Raw genomic sequence first — 27322 nt, forward strand, 5'->3', positions numbered from 1 at the left:
GGTGTAGTGTGTTCTTGCTAATTTATTCTCCTATATCACAATATCAAATTGTTCCTATTCTCTTTTACTAACTGTTATCAACATAACTCCAAATGTCCTGATTGCCTGGGCACATGAAAACTGTGACACCCCACACACCAATACGTGTAATAAACTCATAACAAAGAAGTTAAATACAAAAGGCTATATCTCAGTTTATTAAGATATGCAACAAATAAAACATAAATTATAAATAACCATAAACAATCTTTCCTCCCAGTTCAGCTTCCAGCCCCCTTGAGGTACACCCCATCCCAAAAGCCAACTCATCCTGGGAAAGGACCCCCAAACAAGCTGTGACCAAATCTGAAAATGCAGAGAGAGAGGGTGGGATCGTCTTTTCACACATTGGTTCCGGAATGAACCCTGACTTCCGCTCCAAACACAGATTATAAAACCTTTCCCCAAGCCCACCTTCCTAACCTCCAAGCCCACACTTCACTCTTCTTGAATGGAGTCAAAACTCTACTTCACATTCTCTTTGTCCAGGGCTCACTTGGACTCTGCTGTTAAATGTATATATATATATATATATATATATATATATATATATATATATATATATGTATATATATATATATATATATATATATATATATATATATACAGGGAGTGCAGAATTATTAGGCAAATGAGTATTTTGACCACATCATCCTCTTTATGCATGTTGTCTTACTCCAAGCTGTATAGGCTTGAAAGCCTACTACCAATTAAGCATATTAGGTGATGTGCATCTCTGTAATGAGAAGGGGTGTGGTCTAATGACATCAACACCCTATATCAGGTGTGCATAATTATTAGGCAACTTCCTTTCCTTTGGCAAAATGGGTCAAAAGAAGGACTTGACAGGCTCAGAAAAGTCAAAAATAGTGAGATATCTTGCAGAGGGATGCAGCACTCTTAAAATTGCAAAGCTTCTGAAGCGTGATCATCGAACAATCAAGCTTTTCATTCAAAATAGTCAACAGGGTCGCAAGAAGCGTGTGGAAAAACCAAGGCGCAAAATAACTGCCCATGAACTGAGAAAAGTCAAGCGTGCAGCTGCCAAGATGCCACTTGCCACCAGTTTGGCCATATTTCAGAGCTGCAACATCACTGGAGTGCCCAAAAGCACAAGGTGTGCAATACTCAGAGACATGGCCAAGGTAAGAAAGGCTGAAAGACGACCACCACTGAACAAGACACACAAGCTGAAACGTCAAGACTGGGCCAAGAAATATCTCAAGACTGATTTTTCTAAGGTTTTATGGACTGATGAAATGAGAGTGAGTCTTGATGCGCCAGATGGATGGGCCCGTAGCTGGATTGGTAAAGGGCAGAGAGCTCCAGTCCGACTCAGACGCCAGCAAGGTGGAGGTGGAGTACTAGTTTGGGCTGGTATCATCAAAGATGAGCTTGTGGGGCCTTTTCGGGTTGAGGATGGAGTCAAGCTCAACTCCCAGTCCTACTGCCAGTTTCTGGAAGACACCTTCTTCAAGCAGTGGTACAGGAAGAAGTCTGCATCCTTCAAGAAAAACATGATTTTCATGCAGGACAATGCTCCATCACACACGTCCAAGTACTCCACAGCGTGGCTGGCAAGAAAGGGTATAAAAGAAGAAAATCTAATGACATGGCCTCCTTGTTCACCTGATCTGAACCCCATTGAGAACCTGTGGTCCATCATCAAATGTGAGATTTACAAGGAGGGAAAACAGTACACCTCTCTGAACAGTGTCTGGGAGGCTGTGGTTGCTGCTGCACGCAATGTTGATGGTGAACAGATCAAAACACTGACAGAATCCATGGATGGCAGGCTTTTGAGTGTCCTTGCAAAGAAAGGTGGCTATATTGGTCACTGATTTGTTTTTGTTTTGTTTTTGAATGTCAGAAATGTATATTTGTGAATGTTGAGATGTTATATTGGTTTCACTGGTAAAAATAAATAATTGAAATGGGTATATATTTGTTTTTTGTTAAGTTGCCTAATAATTATGCACAGTAATAGTCACCTGCACACACAGATATCCCCCTAAAATAGCTATAACTAAAAACAAACTAAAAACTACTTCCAAAACTATTCAGCTTTGATATTAATGAGTTTTTTGGGTTCATTGAGAACATGGTTGTTGTTCAATAATAAAATTAATCCTCAAAAATACAACTTGCCTAATAATTCTGCACTCCCTGTATATATATATATATATATATATATATATATATATATATATATATATATATATATACAAAACACGGAAGGGAACTGCACTCTTATACCGGACCGGGTACACATTCTATGACCCTGCAACATGCTCAGCCATGGGTGCCATTGTCACTCACAGGAAGCTGTGCTGTCCCCAGAGCCACAGGCAGTTACCCCCAGGTATTGGAAAGGACCTTGACGAGGTACCTGGGCTTGTCCCATTTGGCCAGATGTGGTAACTAACCTTTCCATTTTTGCTTTTAAATCTTAGCTGAGAGCTTGTAAGTGAGTGCTGGGTTTTCTCTGTGTGTTGTATTAATTTATTTTGTAATTTTCCCTATGGTTCTTGCACCCAGACCTGTCTGGGGTTAACTGCCTGTGACTCTGGGGACAGCACAGCTTCCTGTGAGTTCCAGTGGCACCCAGGGCTGAGCATGTTGCAGGGTCATGGGATGTGTACCCGGTCCGGTATGAGAGTGCAGTTCCTTCCGTGTTTTGTATATTTCTAGGGTGATTACATATGCCTGTGCACCCTTCCCTTGTTCCCAGTTTGTTTGGATTTGAAAGCTTGCATTGTGTGGCTGTTTTAGGGTCCCAGGTATTGGAAAGGACCTTGGCGAGGTACCTGGGCTTGTCCCATTTGGCCAGATGCGGTAACTAACATTTCCATTTTTGCTTTAAAATCTTAGCTGAGAGCTTGTAAGTGAGTGCTGGGTTTTCTCTGTGTGTTGTATACAGGGAGTGCAGAATTATTAGGCAAGTTGTATTTTTGAGGATTAATTTTATTATTGAACAACAACCATGTTCTCAATGAACCCAAAAAACTCATTAATATCAAAGCTGAATAGTTTTGGAAGTAGTTTTTAGTTTGTTTTTAGTTATAGCTATTTTAGGGGGATATCTGTGTGTGCAGGTGACTATTACTGTGCATAATTATTAGGCAACTTAACAAAAAACAAATATATACCCATTTCAATTATTTATTTTTACCAGTGAAACCAATATAACATCTCAACATTCACAAATATACATTTCTGACATTCAAAAACAAAACAAAAACAAATCAGTGACCAATATAGCCACCTTTCTTTGCAAGGACACTCAAAAGCCTGCCATCCATGGATTCTGTGAGTGTTTTGATCTGTTCACCATCAACATTGCGTGCAGCAGCAACCACAGCCTCCCAGACACTGTTCAGAGATGTGTACTGTTTTCCCTCCTTGTAAATCTCACATTTGATGATGGACCACAGGTTCTCAATGGGGTTCAGATCAGGTGAACAAGGAGGCCATGTCATTAGATTTTCTTCTTTTATACCCTTTCTTGCCAGCCACGCTGTGGAGTACTTGGACGCGTGTGATGGAGCATTGTCCTGCATGAAAATCATGTTTTTCTTGAAGGATGCAGACTTCTTCCTGTACCACTGCTTGAAGAAGGTGTCTTCCAGAAACTGGCAGTAGGACTGGGAGTTGAGCTTGACTCCATCCTCAACCCAAAAAGGCCCAACAAGCTCATCTTTGATGATACCAGCCCAAACCAGTACTCCACCTCCACCTTGCTGGCGTCTGAGTTGGACTGGAGCTCTCTGCCCTTTACCAATCCAGCCACGGGCCCATCCATCTGGCCCATCAAGACTCACTCTCATTTCATCAGTCCATAAAACCTTAGAAAAATCAGTCTTGAGATATTTTTTGGCCCAGTCTTGACGTTTCAGTTTGTGTGTCTTGTTCAGTGGTGGTCGTCTTTCAGCCTTTCTTACCTTGGCCATGTCTCTGAGTATTGCACACCTTGTGCTTTTGGGCACTCCAGTGATGTTGCAGCTCTGAAATATGGCCAAACTGGTGGCAAGTGGCATCTTGGCAGCTGCACGCTTGACTTTTCTCAGTTCATGGGCAGTTATTTTGCGCCTTGGTTTTTCCACACGCTTCTTGCGACCCTGTTGACTATTTTGAATGAAACACTTGATTGTTCGATGATCACGCTTCAGAAGCTTTGCAATTTTAAGAGTGCTGCATCCCTCTGCAAACTCAAAGGTAAAGTCTTGCTTGGATGCCTCAATCCTTGCAACTCATGGGCAAGACATAGCCAGTGACTGGTGATTACATGTTACTGCTATTTGGTTCATCTGTCCTGCTCCGGAGCTGCCCATGTATTTATCTCCGTTACTGGGGATAAACACAAAATAGCTGCTATAAAATGTATCGCTTTTTTAGACCTAAAGTAAACGATTATCGCTTGCTAGTTTAAATAATAAACTAAATAAAAATATTATGGAGATAAAGGATTTAAGTTATATTTAGACTTAATACTTAAGAAACAAAAGTTTATTAATAGAAAAAAATGTTTTGTGGCAGAACTAAATGGATATTGTATATGATGATATATATGTATATATATTGTGTAAAGATATATGTGTGTATGTCAATGTCAATACATGCATGTGTGTATGTATAGATAGATAGATAGATAGATAGATAGATATAAGTGTGTGTGTATGTATGTATGTTGTGTAAAGATATATGTGTGTATGTCAATACATGCATGTGTGTATAGATAGATAGATAGATAGATAGATAGATAGATAGATAGATATACGTGTGTGTGTGTGTGTGTTTGTATATGTATGTATGTTGTGTAAAGATATGTGTGTATGTTGTCAATACATGCATGTGTATATATATATATATATATATATATATATATATATATATATATATATATATATATATATACAGGGAGTGCAGAATTATTAGGCAAGTTGTATTTTTGAGGATTAATTTTATTATTGAACAACAACCATGTTCTCAATGAACCCAAAAAACTCATTAATATCAAAGCTGAATAGTTTTGGAAGTAGTTTTTAGTTTGTTTTTAGTTATAGCTATTTTAGGGGGATATCTGTGTGTGCAGGTGACTATTACTGTGCATAATTATTAGGCAACTTAACAAAAAACAAATATATACCCATTTCAATTATTTATTTTTACCAGTGAAACCAATATAACATCTCAACATTCACAAATATACATTTCTGACATTCAAAAACAAAACAAAAACAAATCAGTGACCAATATAGCCACCTTTCTTTGCAAGGACACTCAAAAGCCTGCCATCCATGGATTCTGTCAGTGTTTTGATCTGTTCACCATCAACATTGCGTGCAGCAGCAACCACAGCCTCCCAGACACTGTTCAGAGAGGTGTACTGTTTTCCCTCCTTGTAAATCTCACATTTGATGATGGACCACAGGTTCTCAATGGGGTTCAGATCAGGTGAACAAGGAGGCCATGTCATTAGATTTTCTTCTTTTATACCCTTTCTTGCCAGCCACACTGTGGAGTACTTGGACGCGTGTGATGGAGCATTGTCCTGCATGAAAATCATGTTTTTCTTGAAGGATGCAGACTTCTTCCTGTACCACTGCTTGAAGAAGGTGTCTTCCAGAAACTGGCAGTAGGACTGGGAGTTGAGCTTGACTCCATCCTCAACCCGAAAAGGCCCCACAAGCTCATCTTTGATGATACCAGCCCAAACCAGTACTCCACCTCCACCTTGCTGGCGTCTGAGTCGGACTGGAGCTCTCTGCCCTTTACCAATCCAGCTACGGGCCCATCCATCTGGCCCATCAAGACTCACTCTCATTTCATCAGTCCATAAAACCTTAGAAAAATCAGTCTTGAGATATTTCTTGGCCCAGTCTTGACGTTTCAGCTTGTGTGTCTTGTTCAGTGGTGGTCATCTTTCAGCCTTTCTTACCTTGGCCATGTCTCTGAGTATTGCACACCTTGTGCTTTTGGGCACTCCAGTGATGTTGCAGCTCTGAAATATGGCCAAACTGGTGGCAAGTGGCATCTTGGCAGCTGCACGCTTGACTTTTCTCAGTTCATGGGCAGTTATTTTACGCCTTGGTTTTTCCACACACTTCTTGCGACCCTGTTGACTATTTTGAATGAAACGCTTGATTGTTCGATGATCACGCTTCAGAAGCTTTGCAATTTTAAGAGTGCTGCATCCCTCTGCAAGATATCTCACTATTTTTGACTTTTCTGAGCCTGTCAAGTCCTTCTTTGACCCATTTTGCCAAAGGAAAGGAAGTTGCCTAATAATTATGCACACCTGATATAGGGTGTTGATGTCATTAGACCACACCCCTTCTCATTACAGAGATGCACATCACCTAATATGCTTAATTGGTAGTAGGCTTTCGAGCCTATACAGCTTGGAGTAAGACAACATGCATAAAGAGGATGATGTGGTCAAAATACTCATTTGCCTAATAATTCTGCACTCTCTGTATATATATATATATATATATATATATATATATATATATATATATATATATATATAAATAAATTTTATATTTAAAATTTTCAGTAACATAACAAAATGAGTTTTGAATTTTGTAAATGCATGTCAGAAATATAATAACTCTATGTCCCAGTATAATTCTGATGAGAAATACAACTATTAAATTAGATATTTTTAATTTAGTACCATAAATCTAGATAAGTCTAACATCTGTAATTATTAATCTTTTCATACTTTATACAGCAAGGATCCTGGAACACCTTAAAGGTTTATTAATCTTTGTCTTTGGCTTTAGTTAAATCTATTAAAATACATAAATGAATAAAACTAGGCATTTATAATTAAATTAAATTGCTTTAATCTATATATATTAGCTTTATTAAAATATTAATATTTTGTCATAATTTGTATTTGTGACATGGTTGACATGGCAGCGGGATTGAAAAACATACTTTCGTTTAGTAATTTATAACAAGTCATTAATCTATGTCTGCAAAAGTGTCCAAACCCCATTAACAGAATTAGGTGCAAAAATAATGCAGCATTGCAGGATATAATGATAACGTTACCACTGAAAAATATAGTGAGCATGTTACACTATTAGGTAATCTGTTTAAAGGGACAATAAAGCCAAAATTAAACTTACATGGTTTTCATGATTTTTCATGTCTGTTAATACATATATACACATATAAATACATAAATACATATATACACATATAAATACATAAATACATATATACACATATAAATACATAAATACATATATACACATATAAATACATAAATACATATATACACATATAAATACATAAATACATATATACACATATAAATACATAAATACATATATACACATATAAATACATATATATATATATATATACATATTTAGACATGTGTATGTATTTATCTCTATGTTAAAGCCCTTTGCAATCCTTTTTTTTAACACCTGAGACCTCATATGTTTTAGTTCTTATAACTTTTTATTGCAATTTAAAAAATAAAAAATACAATTAGATAGTATTGTTATGAGAGTAACTGTACTTTCAAATGTATTTTTAATGTATTTAGTTACACTTTTGTGTCTCGCGTAACCGAGCACTGAGGTCGCAGTAATTATTCTAGCATAATTCACTATTGCCTCACGCATTCGCATCTACTTTTAACTTGTAATATGGGCGGAATTTAACTTGCGTGCAAATGGCCTTGAAAACCCGATATCGATTGCGCGCAAACGATAGCGCTCCACCCTGCATTTTACAATACAAAACAAATGTAGAAATCCCAATGTGGTATTGACAGAAGTAAGTTGTCCTAAAACTACCAACTATCAACTGAAAATGTGATATATCTTATTGTAGTAACCATGTAAGCCCTTCCCCTTTTTTAAACCAATAGAATAAATGCAATAGACAACTAATTTGCTACACCTTAACCATTTTTAAGATATTACTTGAACGCATAAAAAAAAACAATTTAATGTGAATTGTAAAGAAAAATAATATTTTATGTAACTAATAAATAGTCCTGTGCAGCAGGAAAAAATTGTTTCGTACGAATTATTCAGAACGAATATTCTGAAACATTAGTATGCGGAATATTCGGTAACATTTACATACATTTTTGTTAAAACTAAAGTAAATGTTCCTTTACTTTACTTATACTTACCTATAGCGAGCTGGGGGAGCTTCACTAATCCCGACCATTCTTCACAAAACCCAGGGCCACCTTAAGAGGGCCACCTTAAAGGGACAGTCAACATCAGAATTTTTGTTGTTTAAAAAGAAAGATAATCCCTTTATTACCCATTTCCCAATTTTGCATAACTAACACAGTTATAATAATACACGTTTTACCTCTGTGATTATCTTGTATCTAAGCCTCTGCAAACTACCCCCTTGTTTCAGTTCTTTTGACAGACATGCAGTTTAGCCAATCAGTGCTCAGTCCTAGGTCACTTTACGTGCATGAGCTCAATGTTATCTATATGAAACATGTGAACTAATGCCCTCTAGTGGTCAAAATGTATTCAGATTAGAGGCAGTCTTCAAGGTCTAAGAAATTAGCATATGAACCTCCTAGTTTTAGCTTTCAACTAAGAATACCAAGAGAACAAAGCAAAATTGGTGATAAAAGTAAATTGGGAAGTTGTTTAAAATTGCATGCCCTATTTAAAACATGAAAGTTTTTTTTGGACTTGACTGTCCCTTTAAGATAAAGTTGTATTTAGGTTAGTGCAGATAGTAAGTTTTTAACACTTCTACACAATAACCTACATGCTTAGAAAATATTTTATGATCCGCTTTTACTTTGCTTTGAATATGTGCAACTGCTTGGCTTAGAAAAAGGACTGCAATACATTATAGAGCAATATAATATATTCATTCACAGCATATTGTTTTAATTCACAGCAATTTATATTTTTAATTCCAGAGAGCTATTTATTTGAATGCTTTTTCTTTTATACCACTAATTTCAGCTCCAAAGGTTTGGAAATATTGAAATGCTCCAAACTGAAAAACCTATCAGTAAGAGTTCCTCAGAATGGCATCTGTAGTGAGGTTTCTGATGCTAGTGATTTTGCAGTCATACTGGTTATTTCCCATGGGTTTTGCATTCAGGGTTTATAATATACAAAAAGCTGAGCCTTTACCACACTGATTAATGAATAATGATGCTATTTCCAATGGGGTTCACACAAATTGCATTATTATTGTGCTTTTATGTAAGATTCTTTGTTTAAACTGACAATGTACTGATTTAATCAATAAACAGTTAGATATCCAGAATGTTATATACTCTGTTGACAACAAAACACAAAGAAACAAATACATATAAAGTAAAATAGTTTCATACACTCATAAATTAATATTTCAAGATCATATTATAATTATACAAGTTTTGTAGTTTAAAAGAGTGACTTGAACTATATTTTAAATAGTTACTGTATTAAAAAAGCAACAACAAACAAAACAAAAACAATATAAGTATAAGTCACCACTTTTTTGATACTTTTGCCATCATCCTTAAAGGGGTGTTAAACAGTCAGTTTCATTGTTGTATTAAAAAAAGCACTAAGCTGTAAACACCAGAATTTGTGTTGTTTAAAAAGATAGATAATCCCTTTATTACCCATTCCCCAGTTTTGCATAACCAACACAGTTATATTAATATACTGCATGTAATAGACACTACTATAAAGAATAAGATGCACAGATACTGATATAAAAATCCAGTATAAAAATGTTTAAAAACTTACTTAGAACCTCTTAGTTTAGTTCTGTTGAAAAGGTAGCTGTAAAGCCCACTGCAAGTGTGAAATAAGACACTCTCACCCTCCCCCTTCTTTTGCATATGAAAAGACCCTTTACACAAACAGGAGGTAGCTGACAGTATTCACATAAAACTTTGGGGCTTGGTTAGGAGTCTGAAAATCAGAGCAATGTTATTTAAAAATAAGCAAAACTATACATTTTTTTTAAAAAAAACAACTTTATGGGCTATATAAATAGATAATCTACAAAACATTTATGCAAAGAAAAAATGAGTGTGTAATGTCCCTTTAAAGGTTATTTTGGACTTGACAGTACCTTTAACCCTTTAGTGACAGCTGACGTACCAGGTACGTCAGTGAAAAACTGTCACTTAATGACAATTGACGTACCTGGTACGTCAGCCGGTAAAACGAGCGCTGCAAGCGATCGGTGATCGCTTCAGCTGCTCTAACCGTATTGCTACAATGCCTGCATGTTGAGGCATTGTGCAATACGTAACTAAACTGCCGGGGAGCTTCAGATCTTAAACTCCCGGCAGTTTAGTGCATCGGAAGCATTTGATCGCTTCCGATGCTGGCCCCTGACATGTTGAGTGCCTTGTTGGGTAAAGGCACTCAGCATATGATGTTTTTTTAAAAAAAATAAAATAAGGGAACATTTAAAATAAAATAAAATATCTATATACTTTGCCTGCAGACAATATGGTGTCTGCAGGCAAGATGGTGCCGGGTGCTGCCCTTCTAAGGGCATGGCTTCAGTCTGGAGGGTGTTCCTAGCTTGCCTCATCATTAGAGGCAGGCTAGTAACATCCAATCAGAAATTGCCTCTAAATGTGATCACTTGTTAGAGTGATCACCATTTGGCTGATCAAGTCAATATTTGTAAATATTGACTATGACCACCATGGATCTGCCTCCCTCTCCTCACTTGTTGTTTAGTGAAGGAGAGAGACAGATCTGTATTGAGAGGGAGAGTGCCATTGCATTTAAATTTTGAAAAATATCAGACCCAAAGGCTCTTTTCAGAGCCACTCTGTTGTTGGTATATATATATATATATTTATATATATATATATATATATATATATATATATATATATATATATATATATATATATATATATATATATATATAATATATAATTTTTAACCCCATCTGTGCCATTGATCTCTGCATAAGCATTGATCTTGCACAGGAGCACACAGCAGCACCTTTTTTGCTGTCTGCATTTTTTTAGGGGTTAATTTAAAAATATAATTTTTTAAATTAATTTTTTATATCACTGCTTTAGGCATTGATTATAGTTAATATTTTTAGGCGTATTTTTAGGCGTTGATATCACTGCATTGATATACAGGCTCTTCTAAGAGTCATTAACACCTTCTGTGCGCAGATCACTGCTTTAGGCGGTGGTTAATATTTATTTAATTTTATTGTAAGACCAAAAGTCTCTTATAATAGCAATTAACCCCTTTTTTGCTGCAGATAACTGCTTTATCACTGCTTAGGCATTTATTTAAATTTATTTAATTTTTTTTGTAAGAGCCATTAACGTAGGTTCTGTGCGTAGATCACTGCTTAGGCATTGATTAATTTTATTGTAAGACCCAAAGCCATTAACCCCTTTTTGTGCCGCAGATCACTGCTTTAGGCATTGATATCACTGCTATTTAATTTGTTTGTAAAAGCCATTAACCCCTTTTCTGCAGCAGATCACTGCTTTAGGCATTGATATCACTGCTATTTTTTTTTTTTTGTAAAAGCCATTAACCCCTTTTGTGCCGCAGATCACTGCTTTAGGCATTGATATCACTGCTATTTAATTTGTTAATTTTAATTTTATTGTAAGACCCAAAGTCTATTATAATAGCCATTAACCCCTTTTGTGCTGCAGATAACTGCTTTATCACTGCTTAGGCATTTATTTAAATTTATTTAATTTTTTTTGTAAGAGCCATTAACGTAGGTTCTGTGCGTAGATCACTGCTTAGGCATTGATTAATTTTATTGTAAGACCCAAAGCCGTTAACCCCTTTTTGTGCCGCAGATCACTGCTTTAGGCATTGATATCACTGCTATTTAATTTGTTTGTAAAAGCCATTAACCCCTTTTCTGCAGCAGATCACTGCTTTAGGCATTGATATCACTGCTATTTTTTTTTTTTTTTTGTAAAAGCCATTAACCCCTTTTGTGCCGCAGATCACTGCTTTAGGCATTGATATCACTGCTATTTAATTTGTTAATTTTAATTTTATTGTAAGACCCAAAGTCTATTATAATAGCCATTAACCCCTTTTGTGCTGCAGATAACTGCTTTATCACTGCTTAAGCATTAATTTAATTTTTTTTGTAAGAACCATTAACGTAGGTTCTGTGCGTAGATCACTGCTTAGGCATTGATTAATTTTATTGTAAGACCCAAAGCCATTAACCCCTTTTGTGCCGCAGATCACTGCTTTAGGCATTGATATTGCTGCTATTTAATTTGTTTGTAAAAGCCATTAACCCCTTTTGTGCCGCAGATCACTGCTTTAGGCATTGATATCACTGCTATTTAATTTGTTTGTAAAAGCCATTAACCCCTTTTGTGCCGCAGATCACTGCTTTAGGCATTGATATCACTGCTATTTAATTTGTTTGTAAAAGCCATTAACCCCTTCTGTGTGTAGATCACTGCTTTAGGCATTAATATATATTTATAATGGCACAGCGTTTTTATACTGCTGACGAGGCTTATGCCATCCTGGCTTCAGATTCTGATGCCTCTGCCTCTGACGCAGGCTCTGATTTTGACCCTGGTCAGTGCTCAGATACATCATCTAGTGAAATAAGTGTATCTAGAAATGAATCTAGTGCTAGTGATGTATCTGTGGCTTCTGAGCCCCCTGCCAGAAGGAGACGTGTTGCTCCAGCTGCTGAGGAGTGGGTAGTGCCTAATCTCCAGAGGCCAGATATCCCTCCTTTCACAGAAAATCCTGGCATCAATCTGGATGTCACAGGATTTACCCCCCTTCAATTTATGCAGCTTTTTATGGGGGATGATGTTTTGGGGAACATTGTCTCCCAAACTAATGTGTATGCCCAGCAATTCCGTGCTGCTAAGCCTCAGTCTTTTTGGGCAAAGCAGCAATGGGCCCCCATTGACGTGTCAGAATTTCTAAAATTCTGGGCACTCACAATGCTGATGGGCATAATCAAGAAGCCATCCATCCGCTCCTACTGGAGCACTAGCCCCATCTGCTGTACCCCCATTTACAGACAGTCTATGCCTAGGCAAAGGTATGAAATGATACTTCGTTTCATGCATTTTAATGACAACAGCCTTTGCCTCCCTAGGGAGCATCCCCAATTTGACAGGCTGTACAAGATCCGCCCCCTGATAACCCACTTCACTGCCAGGTTTGCAGAGGCTTATACACCTGGAAAGAATATCTGCGTAGATGAATCCCTGATGAAGTATAAGGGAAGGCTGGGATTCAAGCAGTATATTCCTTCCAAGCGCTCCAGGTATGGAGTGAAAGTGTATAAGCTCTGTGAGAGCGACAGTGGGTATACTCAGGCCTTCCGGGTGTATGAGGGAAAGGATACCCAGCTTGACCCTCCAGGTTGCCCAGAACATATGGGAACCAGTGGCAAGATTGTCTGGGACCTAATTCAACCCCTAATGAACAAAGGGTACCACTTGTATCTTGATAATTTCTATACAAGTGTCCTTTTATTCAAACTACTGTATTGTTTTGATACAGTAGCTTGCGGTACTATCCGTAAGAACCGCATAGGATTCCCAGAGCAACTGTCACGCACCCGGCTACGAAGGGGGGAGACCTCAGCTCTGCGCCAAGAGGAGCTCTTGGCAGTCAAATATAGAGACAAGAAGGATGTATACCTTCTCAGCACCATCCACACTGAAAGGACTGTGGAGGTCTCTGTACGTGGCACAGCTGAGGTCACAAACAAGCCAGTGTGCATCAAGGCCTATAATCAGCATATGGGTGGGGTTGATCTGGCAGATCAGCTGCTTCAACCCTACCTAATTATGCGGAAGACAAGGGCCTGGTACAAAAAGGTTGCAATTTATCTTATGCAAATTGCAACCTACAACGCTTTCTTGTTGAACAAAAAAGCAAATCCCGAAATGAAACTCACTTTTTTGCAGTTCCAGCTCCAGGTCATTTCGGTGATTTTGTACCAAGATGCACCTGCTCCCCAGGCGGTGATGGGGGAAAGCAGAGTTGGGGCTACCCACTTTATTTTTAAAATTCCTCATACTACCACACAGCAGAAACCACAAAAAAGATGCAGAGTCTGCTATAAAAGGGGGCTGAGAAAGGATACCACATTCTACTGTCCTGATTGCCCTGGACAACCTGGACTCTGCATTGGTGACTGCTTTAAACGCTACCATACATTGGTGAAATTTTAATTTTTTTTACATTTACTGTTCCTGAATTTATTTTTATTTTTTACTTTTACTGCTCCAGACTTTTTCTTTGCAATAATTTACAACAGGATCTCCTAAATTAGAGTAAAAAAGCAGTGTGTGTGTAAAACTGAAAATTGAAAAATTACCACCATACACTGTCTCCAATTTGTTTGGCTAAAACGGTTCCATCAAAGGCATCAAAGCACTCCATATACAATACTTTGGGGTGTCAACATTTCAAATATATACACTTTCATGCCAATAAATAGACCTGGGGTATGCGATTGGCCCCAAACTAAAGATAGGCCTATGAGAAGAAATACTCTCACTTTTAACTAAAATTACAAGACATAAAATTCTAACAGAACCTTCCCAAACTTCTGGCAAACCTATACATGGGGGGCATAGGTGTACTCAGGAGGTCTTATAGAAAACAACCTGTATTGTGTTTTTGCAATAACTTACAACAGGCTCTCCTAAATTATAGTCAAACAATGTAAAACTGAAAATTAAAAAATTACCACCATACACTGTCTCCATTTTCTTTGGCTAAAACGGTTCCATCAAAGGCATCAAAGCACTACATATACAATACCTTGGGGTGTTTACATTTCAAATATATAAACTTTCATGACAATAAATAGTCCTGGGGTAATGCGCTTGGCCCCAAACTAAAGATAGGCCTATCAGAAGAAATACTCAATGCAATGCAAGTCATAAAATTGTAACAGAACCTTCCCAAAATCCTGGCAAACCTATACATGGGGGGTATAGATGTACTCAGGAGGTCTTACAGAAAACAACCTGGACTGTTTTCTTGCAATAACTTTTACCACATTCTCCAAAATCACAGCCAAAAAGCAATGTGTGTGTAAAAATAAAAAATACCACCACACACATTCTCCAAAGACTGGCGATTGAATTAGTGCATGGAAAGTGTTAAAATACCAGCATTTGAAATACCCTAGGGTGTCTACTTTTCAAAAATATATGGTTTGTTGGGGGTAAATTACATTGGCTGGCTTCAGAAATGTTCCAAATAGGACATGGGTGCATGATGACAGATGTGAAAATTTCAAGTTGGAAAACTGGAATGCGCCACCTAAAAATAAGGCCTTTTAGCCCCCAGGGAACCCAACACACCTATACATGGGTGGTATCACTGTACTCAGGAGATGTTGTTGAACACATGTTGAGGTGTTTTTTGACAGTAACACATAACAGGAATTGAGAATCCATGCCTAAAGTACAATGTGTATGAAAAATAACACAAAAAAATGACTACCCAGAAGTTTGCCAAAGACTGGTGCTTGAATTAGTGCATGGAAAGTGTTAAATACCAGCATTTGAAATACCCTAGGGTGTCTACTTTTCAAAAATATATGGTTTGTTGGGGGTAAATTACATTGGCTGGCTTCAGAAATGTTCCAAATAGGACATGGGTGCATGATGACAGATGTGAAAATTTCAAGTTGGAAAACTGGAATGCGCCCCCTAAAAATAAGGCCTTTTAGCCCCCAGGGAACCCAACACACCTATACATGGGTGGTATCACTGTACTCAGGAGATGTTGTTGAACACATATTGAGGTGTTTTTTGACAGTAACACATAACATGAATTGAGAATCCATGCCTAAATTACAATGTGTATGAAAAATAACACAAAAAAATGACTACCTAAAAGTTTGCCAAAGACTGGTGCTTGAATTAGTGCATGGAAAGTGTTAAAATACCAGCATTTGAAATACCCTAGGGTGTCTACTTTTCAAAAATATATGGTTTGTTGGGGGTAAATTACATTGGCTGGCTTCAGAAATGTTCCAAATAGGACATGGGTGCATGATGACAGATGTGAAAATTTCAAGTTGGAAAACTGGAATGCACCCCCTAAAAATAAGGCCTTTTAGCCCCCAGGGAACCCAACACACCTATACATGGGTGGTATCACTGTACTCAGGAGATGTTGTTGAACACATGTTGAGGTGTTTTTTGACAGTAACACATAACAGGAATTGAGAATCCATGCCTAAAGTACAATGTGTATGAAAAATAACACAAAAAAATGACTACCCAAAAGTTTGCCAAAGACTGGTGCTTGAATTAGTGCATGGAAAGTGTTAAAATACCAGCATTTGAAATACCCTAGGGTGTCTACTTTTCAAAAATATATGGTTTGTTGGGGGTAAATTACATTGGCTGGCTTCAGAAATGTTCCAAATAGGACATGGGTGCATGATGACAGATGTGAAAATTTCAAGTTGGAAAACTGGAATGCGCCCCCTAAAAATAAGGCCTTTTAGCCCCCAGGGAACCCAACACACCTATACATGGGTGGTATCACTGTACTCAGGAGATGTTGTTGAACACATATTGAGGTGTTTTTTGACAGTAACACATAACAGGAATTGAGAATCCATGCCTAAAGTACAATGTGTATGAAAAATAACACAAAAAAATGACTACCTAAAAGTTTGCCAAAGACTGGTGCTTGAATTAGTGCATGGAAAGTGTTAAAATACCAGCATTTGAAATACCCTAGGGTGTCTACTTTTCAAAAATATATGGTTTGTTGGGGGTAAATTACATTGGCTGGCTTCAGAAATGTTCCAAATAGGACATGGGTGCATGATGACAGATGTGAAAATTTCAAGTTGGAAAACTGGAATGCACCCCCTAAAAATAAGGCCTTTTAGCCCCCAGGGAACCCAACACACCTATACATGGGTGGTATCACTGTACTCAGGAGATGTTGTTGAACACATGTTGAGGTGTTTTTTGACAGTAACACATAACAGGAATTGAGAATCCATGCCTAAAGTACAATGTGTATGAAAAATAACACAAAAAAATGACTACCTAAAAGTTTGCCAAAGACTGGTGCTTGAATTAGTGCATGGAAAGTGTTAAAATACCAGCATTTGAAATACCCTAGGGTGTCTACTTTTCAAAAATATATGGTTTGTTGGGGGTAAATTACATTGGCTGGCTTCAGAAATGTTCCAAATAGGACATGGGTGCATGATGACAGATGTGAAAATTTCAAGTTGGAAAACTGGAATGCACCCCCTAAAAATAAGGCCTTTTAGCCCCCAGGGAACCCAACACACCTATACATGGGTGGTATCACTGTACTCAGGAGATGTTGTTGAACACATGTTGAGGTGTTTTTTGACAGTAACACATAACAGGAATTGAGAATCCATGCCTAAAGTACAATGTGTATGAAAAATAACACAAAAAAATGACTACCTAAAAGTTTGCCAAAGACTGGTGCTTGAATTAGTGCATGGATAGTGTTAAAATACCAGCATTTGAAATACCCTAGGGTGTCTACTTTTCAAAAATATATGGTTTGTTGGGGGTAAATTACATTGGCTGGCTTCAGAAATGTTCCAAATAGGACATGGGTGCATGATGACAGATGTGAAAATTTCAAGTTGGAAAACTGGAATGCACCCACTAAAAATAAGGCCTTTTAGCCCCCAGGGAACCCAACACACCTATACATGGGTGGTATCACTGTACTCAGGAGATGTTGTTGAACACATGTTGAGGTGTTTTTTGACAGTAACACATAACAGGAATTGAGAATCCATGCCTAAAGTACAATGTGTATGAAAAATAACACAAAAAAATGACTACCTAAAAGTTTGCCAAAGACTGGTGCTTGAATTAGTGCATGGAAAGTGTTAAAATACCAGCATTTGAAATACCCTAGGGTGTCTACTTTTCAAAAATATATGGTTTGTTGGGGGTAAATTACATTGGCTGGCTTCAGAAATGTTCCAAATAGGGCATGGGTGCATGATGACAGATGTGAAAATTTCAAGTTGGAAAACTGGAATGCGCCCCCTAAAAATAAGGCCTTTTAGCCCCCAGGGAACCCAACACACCTATACATGGGTAGTATCACTGTACTCAGGAGATGTTGTTGAATAGATATTGAGGTGTTTTTTGACAGTAACTCATAACAGGAATTGAGAATCCATGCCTAAAGTACAAAGTGTATGAAAAATAACACAAAACAATGACTACCCATAAGTTTGCCAAAGACTGGTGGTTGAATTAGTGCATGGAAAGTGTTAAAATACCAGCATTTGAAATACCCTAGGGTGTCTACTTTTCAAAAATATATGGTTTGTTGGGGGTAAATTACATTGGCTGGCTTCATAAATGTTCCAAATAGGACATGGGTGCATGATGACAGATGTGAAAATTCCAAGTTGGAAAACTGGAATGCACTACCTAAAAATAAGGCCTTTTAGCCCCCAGAGAACCCGACACACCTATACATGGGTGGTATCACTGTACTCAGGAGATGTTGCTGAACACATATTGGGGTGTTATTTTGTAGTAACCCTTAACATTCTCAGTACATGTATTCTTAAATTGCTATTTTGTCAAAAATTCACCACTTATTTTTTTTCTTTTAAAACTTTGGCATTGATTGGTGCTAAAATGGTTGCATGAAGAGAGTCAAAATACCCCAAGTTTAATACCTTAGGTTGTCTTCTTTTTAAAAATATATACATGTGAAGGATTATTCAGTGATTCCTGACAGATATCAGTGTTCCAATGTAACTATCTCTAGTTTTGAAAAAAAATGTTTTGGAAATAGCAGTGTGCTACTTGTACTTATTGCCCTATAACTTGCAAAAAAAGCAAGGGGCATATAAACATTGGGTATTTCTAAACTCAGGACAAAAAAATGAAACTATTTAGCATGTTTTTTTTTTGGTGGTTGTAGATGTGTAATAGATTTTGGGGGTCAAAGTTAGAAAAAGTGTGTTTTTTTCCATTTTTTCCTCATACTTTATATTTTTTTTTATAGTAAATTATAAGATATGATGAAAATAATGGTATCTTTAGAAAGTTCATGTAATGGCGAGAAAAACAGTATATAATATGTGTGGGTACAGTAAATGAATAAGAGGAAAATTACAGCTAAACACAAACAGTGCAGAAATGTAAAAATAGCCATTGTCATTAAGGGTAAGAAATTTGAAAAATGGTCCGGTCATTAAGGGGTTAAAGAGATAGTAAAGTCCAAATTAAACTTTTATGATTCAGAAAGGTCATGCAATTCTAAACAACTTTCTAGTTTACTTTTATCATCAAATTTGCTTTGTTCTCTTGTTATTCTTAGTTGAAAGAAAAGGAGGCAGTCAGCAAAAGCTTAGATACAAGGTAATTACAGAGGTAAAAAAGTATATAAAAGTATTGGTTATGAAAATCTGGGGATTGGGAAATAAAGGGATTATCTATCTTTTTAAACAATAACATTTTTGGTGTTTACTATCCTTTTAATATAAAGTTATTTTTTTTTACATTACATTTATGCAGTGTGTCAGAGGAGGAGGACTTTGCAGAAAAGTTTCTTAGCCTGATGTCATAAAACTTCAAGGCTATTGAATAGACTAGAAACAAGGGTGTCATATTTTCTCATGACAGAGTATAAACTTAGGTTTTCAAAATTCTCTACTCTTAACACTGTGGGCAGAGCTACACGTAGAATTTCCAAATGCTAAGTTTTAAAGAAATTGAGTAAGTTGTTTGTTGTTGTTTTTTTTTTTTTTACAAAATCTATTTTATTTTATGTTTACTTTGATTTAACATATTTGTTTTTACTAAAGGAGCACTTTTTCATATCCCTTTAATTTCTACAAGAGGACAAATTGTATCCTTTGTTTGGATCATGTTTAATTTTAACTTTAATGCCCCTTTAAACATTAAAAATGGTCCAATGGATATGCCATTAGTTGAATTAGATAATTAAAAAAATCACATAAAAACCTGTATGAAAAAAAGGTGTTTTTAATCAACTGGATAATGTTAGTGTTGGGTTTAAATGCAAATGTTTTCAAGGTTCAAAGTGGGCAAAAAAATTGAAGCACTTGAAAGTGCTGCAGCATAGCTGTAACAAACTGATTAGAAAGTATCACCTGTACCTCTCTATATAAAAAAAGACGATATTTTGCCTCAAAGTATTCACACCCCACTGTAAAGAAACTTTAAGCAGCCAATCAGGATGCTAGTCCCAAGACTTGCAAAGTAGTATGCATTTGGCATGTGCAGGCACAGTCATGTTATTTTCCTATTCGTTTAAGCAAGTTTACTATGAAATATCACAGCAAAGGAAAAGCATGATCTCAGCATTGCAGATGCTGATGGCTATTGTTTTTTATTCTTTTTTTCTTTAACTTGCAGTTGGACAGTAACTGAAGTATAAATGTTAATAGAGGGCTTACTCTTGTAACCTGAAGAAATTTTGAGCAAAAATATCTTACCTTTTTACATAGAGATGTTCAGGTGATTTTTACCAAAATACTGTATCAGTCTTTTAGTTTGATAAGGCCTGTATATGGGCCGAAACTCGTCACCTATATATTGTCCTTTTTGTGTCTTTTTACCTGGTAGAGGTGTGTGAGTTGTGTCCTCACTCAACGCTGATATATCCTGCTATCGACCTGGAATCTTGAAGGCACAAATCTCTAACATCTCCGGCAGTTTATATATCAGCCCCACTGGTACTTCTCTAGGACCTAGAAATGAATGGGAGGGCGGACAGCGCCTAAGACTATATACCGGCTACACTATTAAGAAGACCCCCTATTTGGTCTAGGAGAAATAGCAGTGAAGGATAAATAGGAGCGTCTAGGGCTTAGGTATAATCAGGAATCACACTTTTGATTAAAAATACATAAATTAATTTATTACAACATCTCAATATAAACACAAAAATATTAAAATAAGTTTAACCATTAATTGGAACAAGTTATTGGGACCCTTGTTAAAGGATCTTAGCTTAAATGGATCAGTTTCTCTTCCGATTATTACAGATGGAGGGAGGGGGTTAAGTCCTCCAAAGAATTGAGAGTGAATTAAAACAGATACTGTGCTTTATCACAATAATAAATTAACGTACGTTCACAACATATAGTACATTTAATGTGTCACAGAGGTGGTAAAAATCGGTGGTTAAAAAACTATGGTTAAAAAACTGTGGTAAAAAGTGGTACCAAAAAAAGAAAGTCAGTAAAAAATCCAAAAAATTCAAATAATCAAAAATCAAAAAAATCTAAAAATAGAAGACAAAACCTGTTTGTCAAAAAAGATTTGTGGTGAATAAAAAATATATAATATATAATAAATATATGGGATGTGCATAAAAATTACGTGTGATAATAATATCGCAATAGTGATAGTGGTTCTAATCGGATCTACAATTATCCATAATACAGACTCCTGATAGGAAAATGATCTCTTAGAATATACAATGGTAATTAACCCAAATTAAAACAAATATAATAACAATATTCAGGTTCCCAATATCAAACTAGACGGATAACAATATTGTTAGCAAAACTTGATAATGATTATAAATATAAAAAATACTACAAATTCTATAAAATGTCCAAGTGAATAGTCCAATTGGTGATAATCCACACTGGTGGAAGACTGGTAGGAGAAAATAAAAACAATATCCCTAAAAGCTGTCCTGATCCAGAATCCTAGTCCTTACAACATGGACCTGAAATCAAAAACATAAAAAATCCTCACATAAAAAGCCTATAGGGTAAAGTCTAATGGTTATCAAACTTACCCCAAAAGCTAAAAGTCCTGGTACTGATGAAGCCTCACAAATCTCTACGCATTTCGGCCCTGCAGCGGGGCCTTTTTCAAGACTAGGATTCTGGATCAGGACATATTAAAGTCTCCCTTTTAGTCACTTGAAGTGTGGGATTGGATACTGTTGGATCTCTTTTCTGCTGACGGACTCCTGCCCCAGGCATCCCTGGACTCTCCCTGGCGAGACGAGGACCCGCCCCTGTGACCATATCCTTTGGTCTACCGGACGACAAGTGGTTCCGGACTGCTGGGTTTGCACATCTGTGCTTTACATCTCGTGAGTAGGATTCTTTTGTCCACCTCTGCTTGTAATATCATTTACCATCTGATCTGCACCATGTGGCGCCCTCTATTCTGATTTATCTAGACACATTAAATGTACTATATGTTGTGAACCTACGTTAATTTATTATTGTGATAAAGCACAGTATCTGTTTTAATTCACTCTCAATTCTTTGGGGGACTTAACCCCCTTCCTCCATCTGTAATAATCGGAAGAGAAACTGATCCATTTAAGCTAAGATCCTTTAACAAGGGTCCCAATAACTTGTTCCAATTAATGGTTGAACTTATTTTAATATTTTTGTGTTTATATTGAGATGTTGTAATAAATTAATTTATGTATTTTTAATCAAAAGTGTGATTCCTGATTATACCTAAGCCCTAGACGCTCCTATTTATCCTTCACTGCTACTTCTCTAGGACCTGGCTACAGGCATCCTCCTTAACAAGGCCCTTTTTGCCACTTAGAGGTGAGAAGTTAACAGCTCTTTTTTGGACAATTTTTGTTTGTTCCGCTTTCCTCACTTTTGGTCTAATAATTAATAACTATAGATTTTAATTTATAAAATAAATGTTAAGTTTTAGAAATAGTTGAACCCCCAAACTCCCTTTCTAGACTCCTTTCTAATTTTCGGAAATTTTAACTAGGAGTGGGTAGCAGCAGGAGGAGATCTGATTATCCCCCTGAAATTTCTAATGATAAATATATTTAACCCTGTTAGCTAACTAAGTAGTGCCACTGTCTTTCATTTAACTTTAAAGAATCTGTGTATCACCATGTCTCAAAAAAGCCTTTTAAACTACACTCTATTTTTTGACAGAAGCAGCATCACAGCTACCTACATAACAGCTAGTACTTATGTATCCTATTTGTCTTTAGGTTGGGTCCCACAGGTAACATCTACACATCTGGCACTGAATGCTCATGCTCATGATATTATATTGGCTGTAATGGAACCTGTAGACTGGCGCGCTGGGTACAATATTGTCATCTGCGGTGTAGATTTTAGAGGCTACAAAATGCATGAAGAGATTTTGACAATAGAAAACGTAAACAACGCATACATTTCTGTCCAGAGCCCTCTAAGGTATGTGAGTCTCTGCATGTTGGAGAACTCTATAACTGTTTATATCTGTGCCATCTATTAGTTTCTATTAATTCTATATCTTACATTAACTTCATCATTTAATTTTTCCAGACTCTTTTTCTTGAATTGTGTCTCATTTTTAGCATCTTTTTTTCCTATCCAAAGCGTTAATTGCACAGCTAAATCATGCGACTAGAGCTGCTGATTGGATAAAAGGCTAAATGAGTAAAGTGAGATATTGGGTAATCCTAGGATTATCTGGGTAAAATGGACATTACCCAAGCGGCTGTGGGTAAAGCCTGATGTATGATCATAAATCCCCTTAGAGTGCGGAGTCACCACAACAAATTTATATAGCATGCACTAGGATTACCCGGATTTCAAACTTTACCCGTAACACACATTTATACAGTGGGTATTGAAAAGAATCACCCCCCTTAAAAATATTCACATTTTGTTGATTTACAGCCTGAAATAATGACAGACACAGTTTTTGTTTATCCAGTGAAAGATATAACACCAACATGTCAGGCAAAAATTAAGACAATCAAAATCAGAATCACTGAATTGCAAAAATGATCACTCCCCTCCTAAAATTACTTGTAAACTCAATCAGGTGTGGCTAATCACCTTCTCAATGGCACACACAAAGTCCTTTGACCTTCAACTGTGATTAGCTGTGGGCATATTGATTAGCTCATTATCTGAAACATCTCAGTCCCTGGTAGTGCAACTGAAGCAAACAGTCAACTATGGGTGGTAAGGTCAAAAGATCTCTGCGATAATGTTGTGAACAGGCACAAATACCAGATGGATACAAGAAAACATTAAAGGCTTTATCAATGCCTAGAAGCACAGTGAAGTCTATTATTAAGAATTGGTAGGTATTTGGTACAACACAGACCCTCTGTGGATCAGGACGTCGCTCCAAACTGGAGGAAAGAGCCAGGAGGAAACTGGTTAGAGAGGCTACCAAGAGGCCCACAGCAACTCTGAAGCAGTTGTAGGAATTTATGACAAAGAGTGGTCTTTGTGTGCATGTGACAACAATATCACAAATTCTCCACAAATGTGGCTTGTATGGAAGGGTTGCAAGAAAAAAGTCACATGCATTCATCACTGAGCCTTGCCATAAAACACCTAGGAGATTCTGAGGCCACATGGAAAAAGGTGTTATGGTCAGATTAGACTAAAATTGAATTATTTGTACTTAACAACAAACAATATGTCTGGAGGAAATCCAATACAGATCACCATCCAAATAACACCATGCCTACAGTAAAGCATGAAGGTGGTAATATCTTGTTATGGGCGTGTTTCTCTGCAGCAGGCACTGGAGCACTTGTCAGGATAGAAGGAATAATGGATGGGGCAAAATATCATCAAATTCTTGAGGAGAATCTGCTGCCCTCTGCCATGAAGTTATCAATGGGAAGAAGGTTTACCTTCCAACATGACAATGACCCAAAGCACACAGCAAAAATGACCACACAGTGGTTGAAGGAGAAAAAAGATGAATGCCCTTGCATGGCTTAGTCAGAGCCAAGACTTAAGCCCTATTGAATATCTGTGGCATGACTTGAAGACTGCAGTCCACAAATGGTCACCATAAAATGTAATGGAACTGGAGCAGTTCTGCAAATAAGAGTGGACAAATATTGCACAGTCTAGATGAGCAAAATTAGTAGAAACATAGCCCTACAGACTAAAGGCTGTAATTAAAGCAAAAGGTGGTTTAACAAAATACTGACACAAGGGGGTGATCCTTTTTGCAACTCAGTGATTCTGTTTTTGAATTGTCTTTATTTTTGCCTGACATGTTTTATCTTTCACTTGGATGTTATAAGTTGCACTGAGTAATTACAACTGGATAAACAAAAACTGTGCTGCGGAATCTGTCGGCGCTCTACAAATAACCAATAATAATAATGATAATAATTTCAGGACACAAAGCAACAAAATGTGATTATTTTCAAGGGGAGTGATTATTTTCAATACCCACTGTATATGTGTGTGTATATGTATGTGTATATATATATATATATATATATATATATATATATATATATATATATGTATGTGTGTGTATATGTATGTGTATATGTATGTGTGTGTGTATATATATATATATATATATATATATACATGTGTGTGTATATGTATGTGTATATGCATGTGTGTGTATATATATATATATATATATATATATATATATGTATGTGTGTGTATATGTATGTGTGTGTATATGTATGTGTATATGCATGTGTGTGTATATGTATGTGTATATGCATGTGTGTGTATATATATATATATATATATATATATATGTATGTGTGTGTATATGTATGTGTGTGTATATGTATGTGTATATGCATGTGTGTATATATATATATATATATATATATATATATATATATATATATATATATATATATGTATGTGTGTGTATATGTATGTGTGTATATATATATATATATATATGTATGTGTGTGTATATGTATGTGTGTATATATATATATATATATGTATGTGTGTATATATATATATATATATATATATATATATATATATATATATGTATGTGTGTGTATATGTATGTGTATATATATATATATATATATATATGTATTTATAGGTGTATATTTGTATGTATATACATATATAAATACATAGATACACATGTATATGTATATATATATATATATATATATATATATATATACACACCATACACATATTTAGACATACTGTATATATTTATATATTATAGCCCTTTCCAGTTAAATGCGTAACTCTGCGGTTACGCGGAATGAGCACAATGTTATCTATATGGCACACATGAACTAGCACTGTCTGGCTGTAAAAAGATAATACAAATCACTGAGATAAGGGGCATTCTGCAAGGGTTTTGAAACAGGAACACGTATAGTTTATAAAGTATAATAATATAACAATGTTGGTTATGCAAAGCTGAAGAATGGTTAGTAAAGGCATTTGCTATCTTTTTAAACGCTGTCTTGCTGAGCAGATTTAAAGACAGATATATAACATACAATAAAAGAAACATTCTAAACAGGACTTTGTGGAAAATAAGATTATCTTAAAGGGTTTCCACACAGCCCTTGTTTGAACACACACGACTAGATTACAAGTGTTGCAGTACGGCTTTTAACAGCTTTTTCCTGCGTAATGGCCAGGAACGCATATTACGAGTCATGTCGGTATAGCTATACCGCAAGCATTTTAGCTTGTAACGCAACGTCCATTCCGCACTCAAAAAAATAGCGCCAGTATTACAGGTTGTGCGGTCCAGCTAAAATGCTTGCGTTACAGCCTATACCAACATGATCCATACCGCCATCTGAAAGCAGTAGTTATGGATTTTGCGAAACAGAAATGTTTCACAAAACTCATAACTAAACTGTTACAAAGTACACTAACACCCATAAACCACCTATTAACCCCTAAAACACCACCCTCCCGCATCACAAACACTATTTAAAACTTATTAACCCCTAATCTGCTACTCACCCACATCACGACTATCAAATATACCTAATAACCCCTAATCTGCCACCCACTGACATCGCCAACACTATTTAAATAAATTAACCCCTTATCCGCTGCTCCCCAACATCGCCACCTCTATAATAAAGTTATTAACCCCTAAACCTCCAGCCTCCTACATCGATGCCACTATAATATAGTTATTAACCCCTAAACCTCAGGCACTTCAGGTATTAGTTTTTTTTCTAATACTCTCTCCCCATTTGATGTCTATGGGGGAAAGCGTGCACAAGCACGTCAAAGCAGCCCTTGGATTTTGTGCGGTATGGAGCTTAACACCACCATATCGCACGCTCAAGAAGGCTTTTCAATGACTCGTAATGGCAGCGCTAGGGAGGTTGAAATAACGCAACTTTTTTGGCTTTAGTTTCACACCTTGTTTAGCCCAAAACTCGTAATCTAGGTGACAGTTTTTTATTGCCTGCTTTATATCTGCCCATAATTATTGTTAGCAGATGACAGTGATACATATAAAATTAGTTCAACTAGAAAACTAGTTTATTTAAACATGGCGGCACCCACT

The 27322-nt window shown here is 36.5% G+C and overlaps 1 protein-coding gene across 1 annotated transcript in view; it reads left to right on the forward strand.

Moving 5' to 3' along the window:
* PKHD1 (PKHD1 ciliary IPT domain containing fibrocystin/polyductin) overlaps positions 1–27322 on the forward strand; it is a 1710134-nt gene that overhangs the window by 868166 nt on the left and 814646 nt on the right. The window contains exon 39 of the mRNA XM_053709557.1: positions 23025–23232. Within this exon, the coding sequence (XP_053565532.1) occupies positions 23025–23232 (208 nt within the window). The remainder of the gene's footprint in view (positions 1–23024; positions 23233–27322) is intronic.

This window comes from Bombina bombina, chromosome 4 (genome assembly GCF_027579735.1).
Source record: "Bombina bombina isolate aBomBom1 chromosome 4, aBomBom1.pri, whole genome shotgun sequence".
NCBI lineage: Eukaryota > Metazoa > Chordata > Amphibia > Anura > Bombinatoridae > Bombina > Bombina bombina.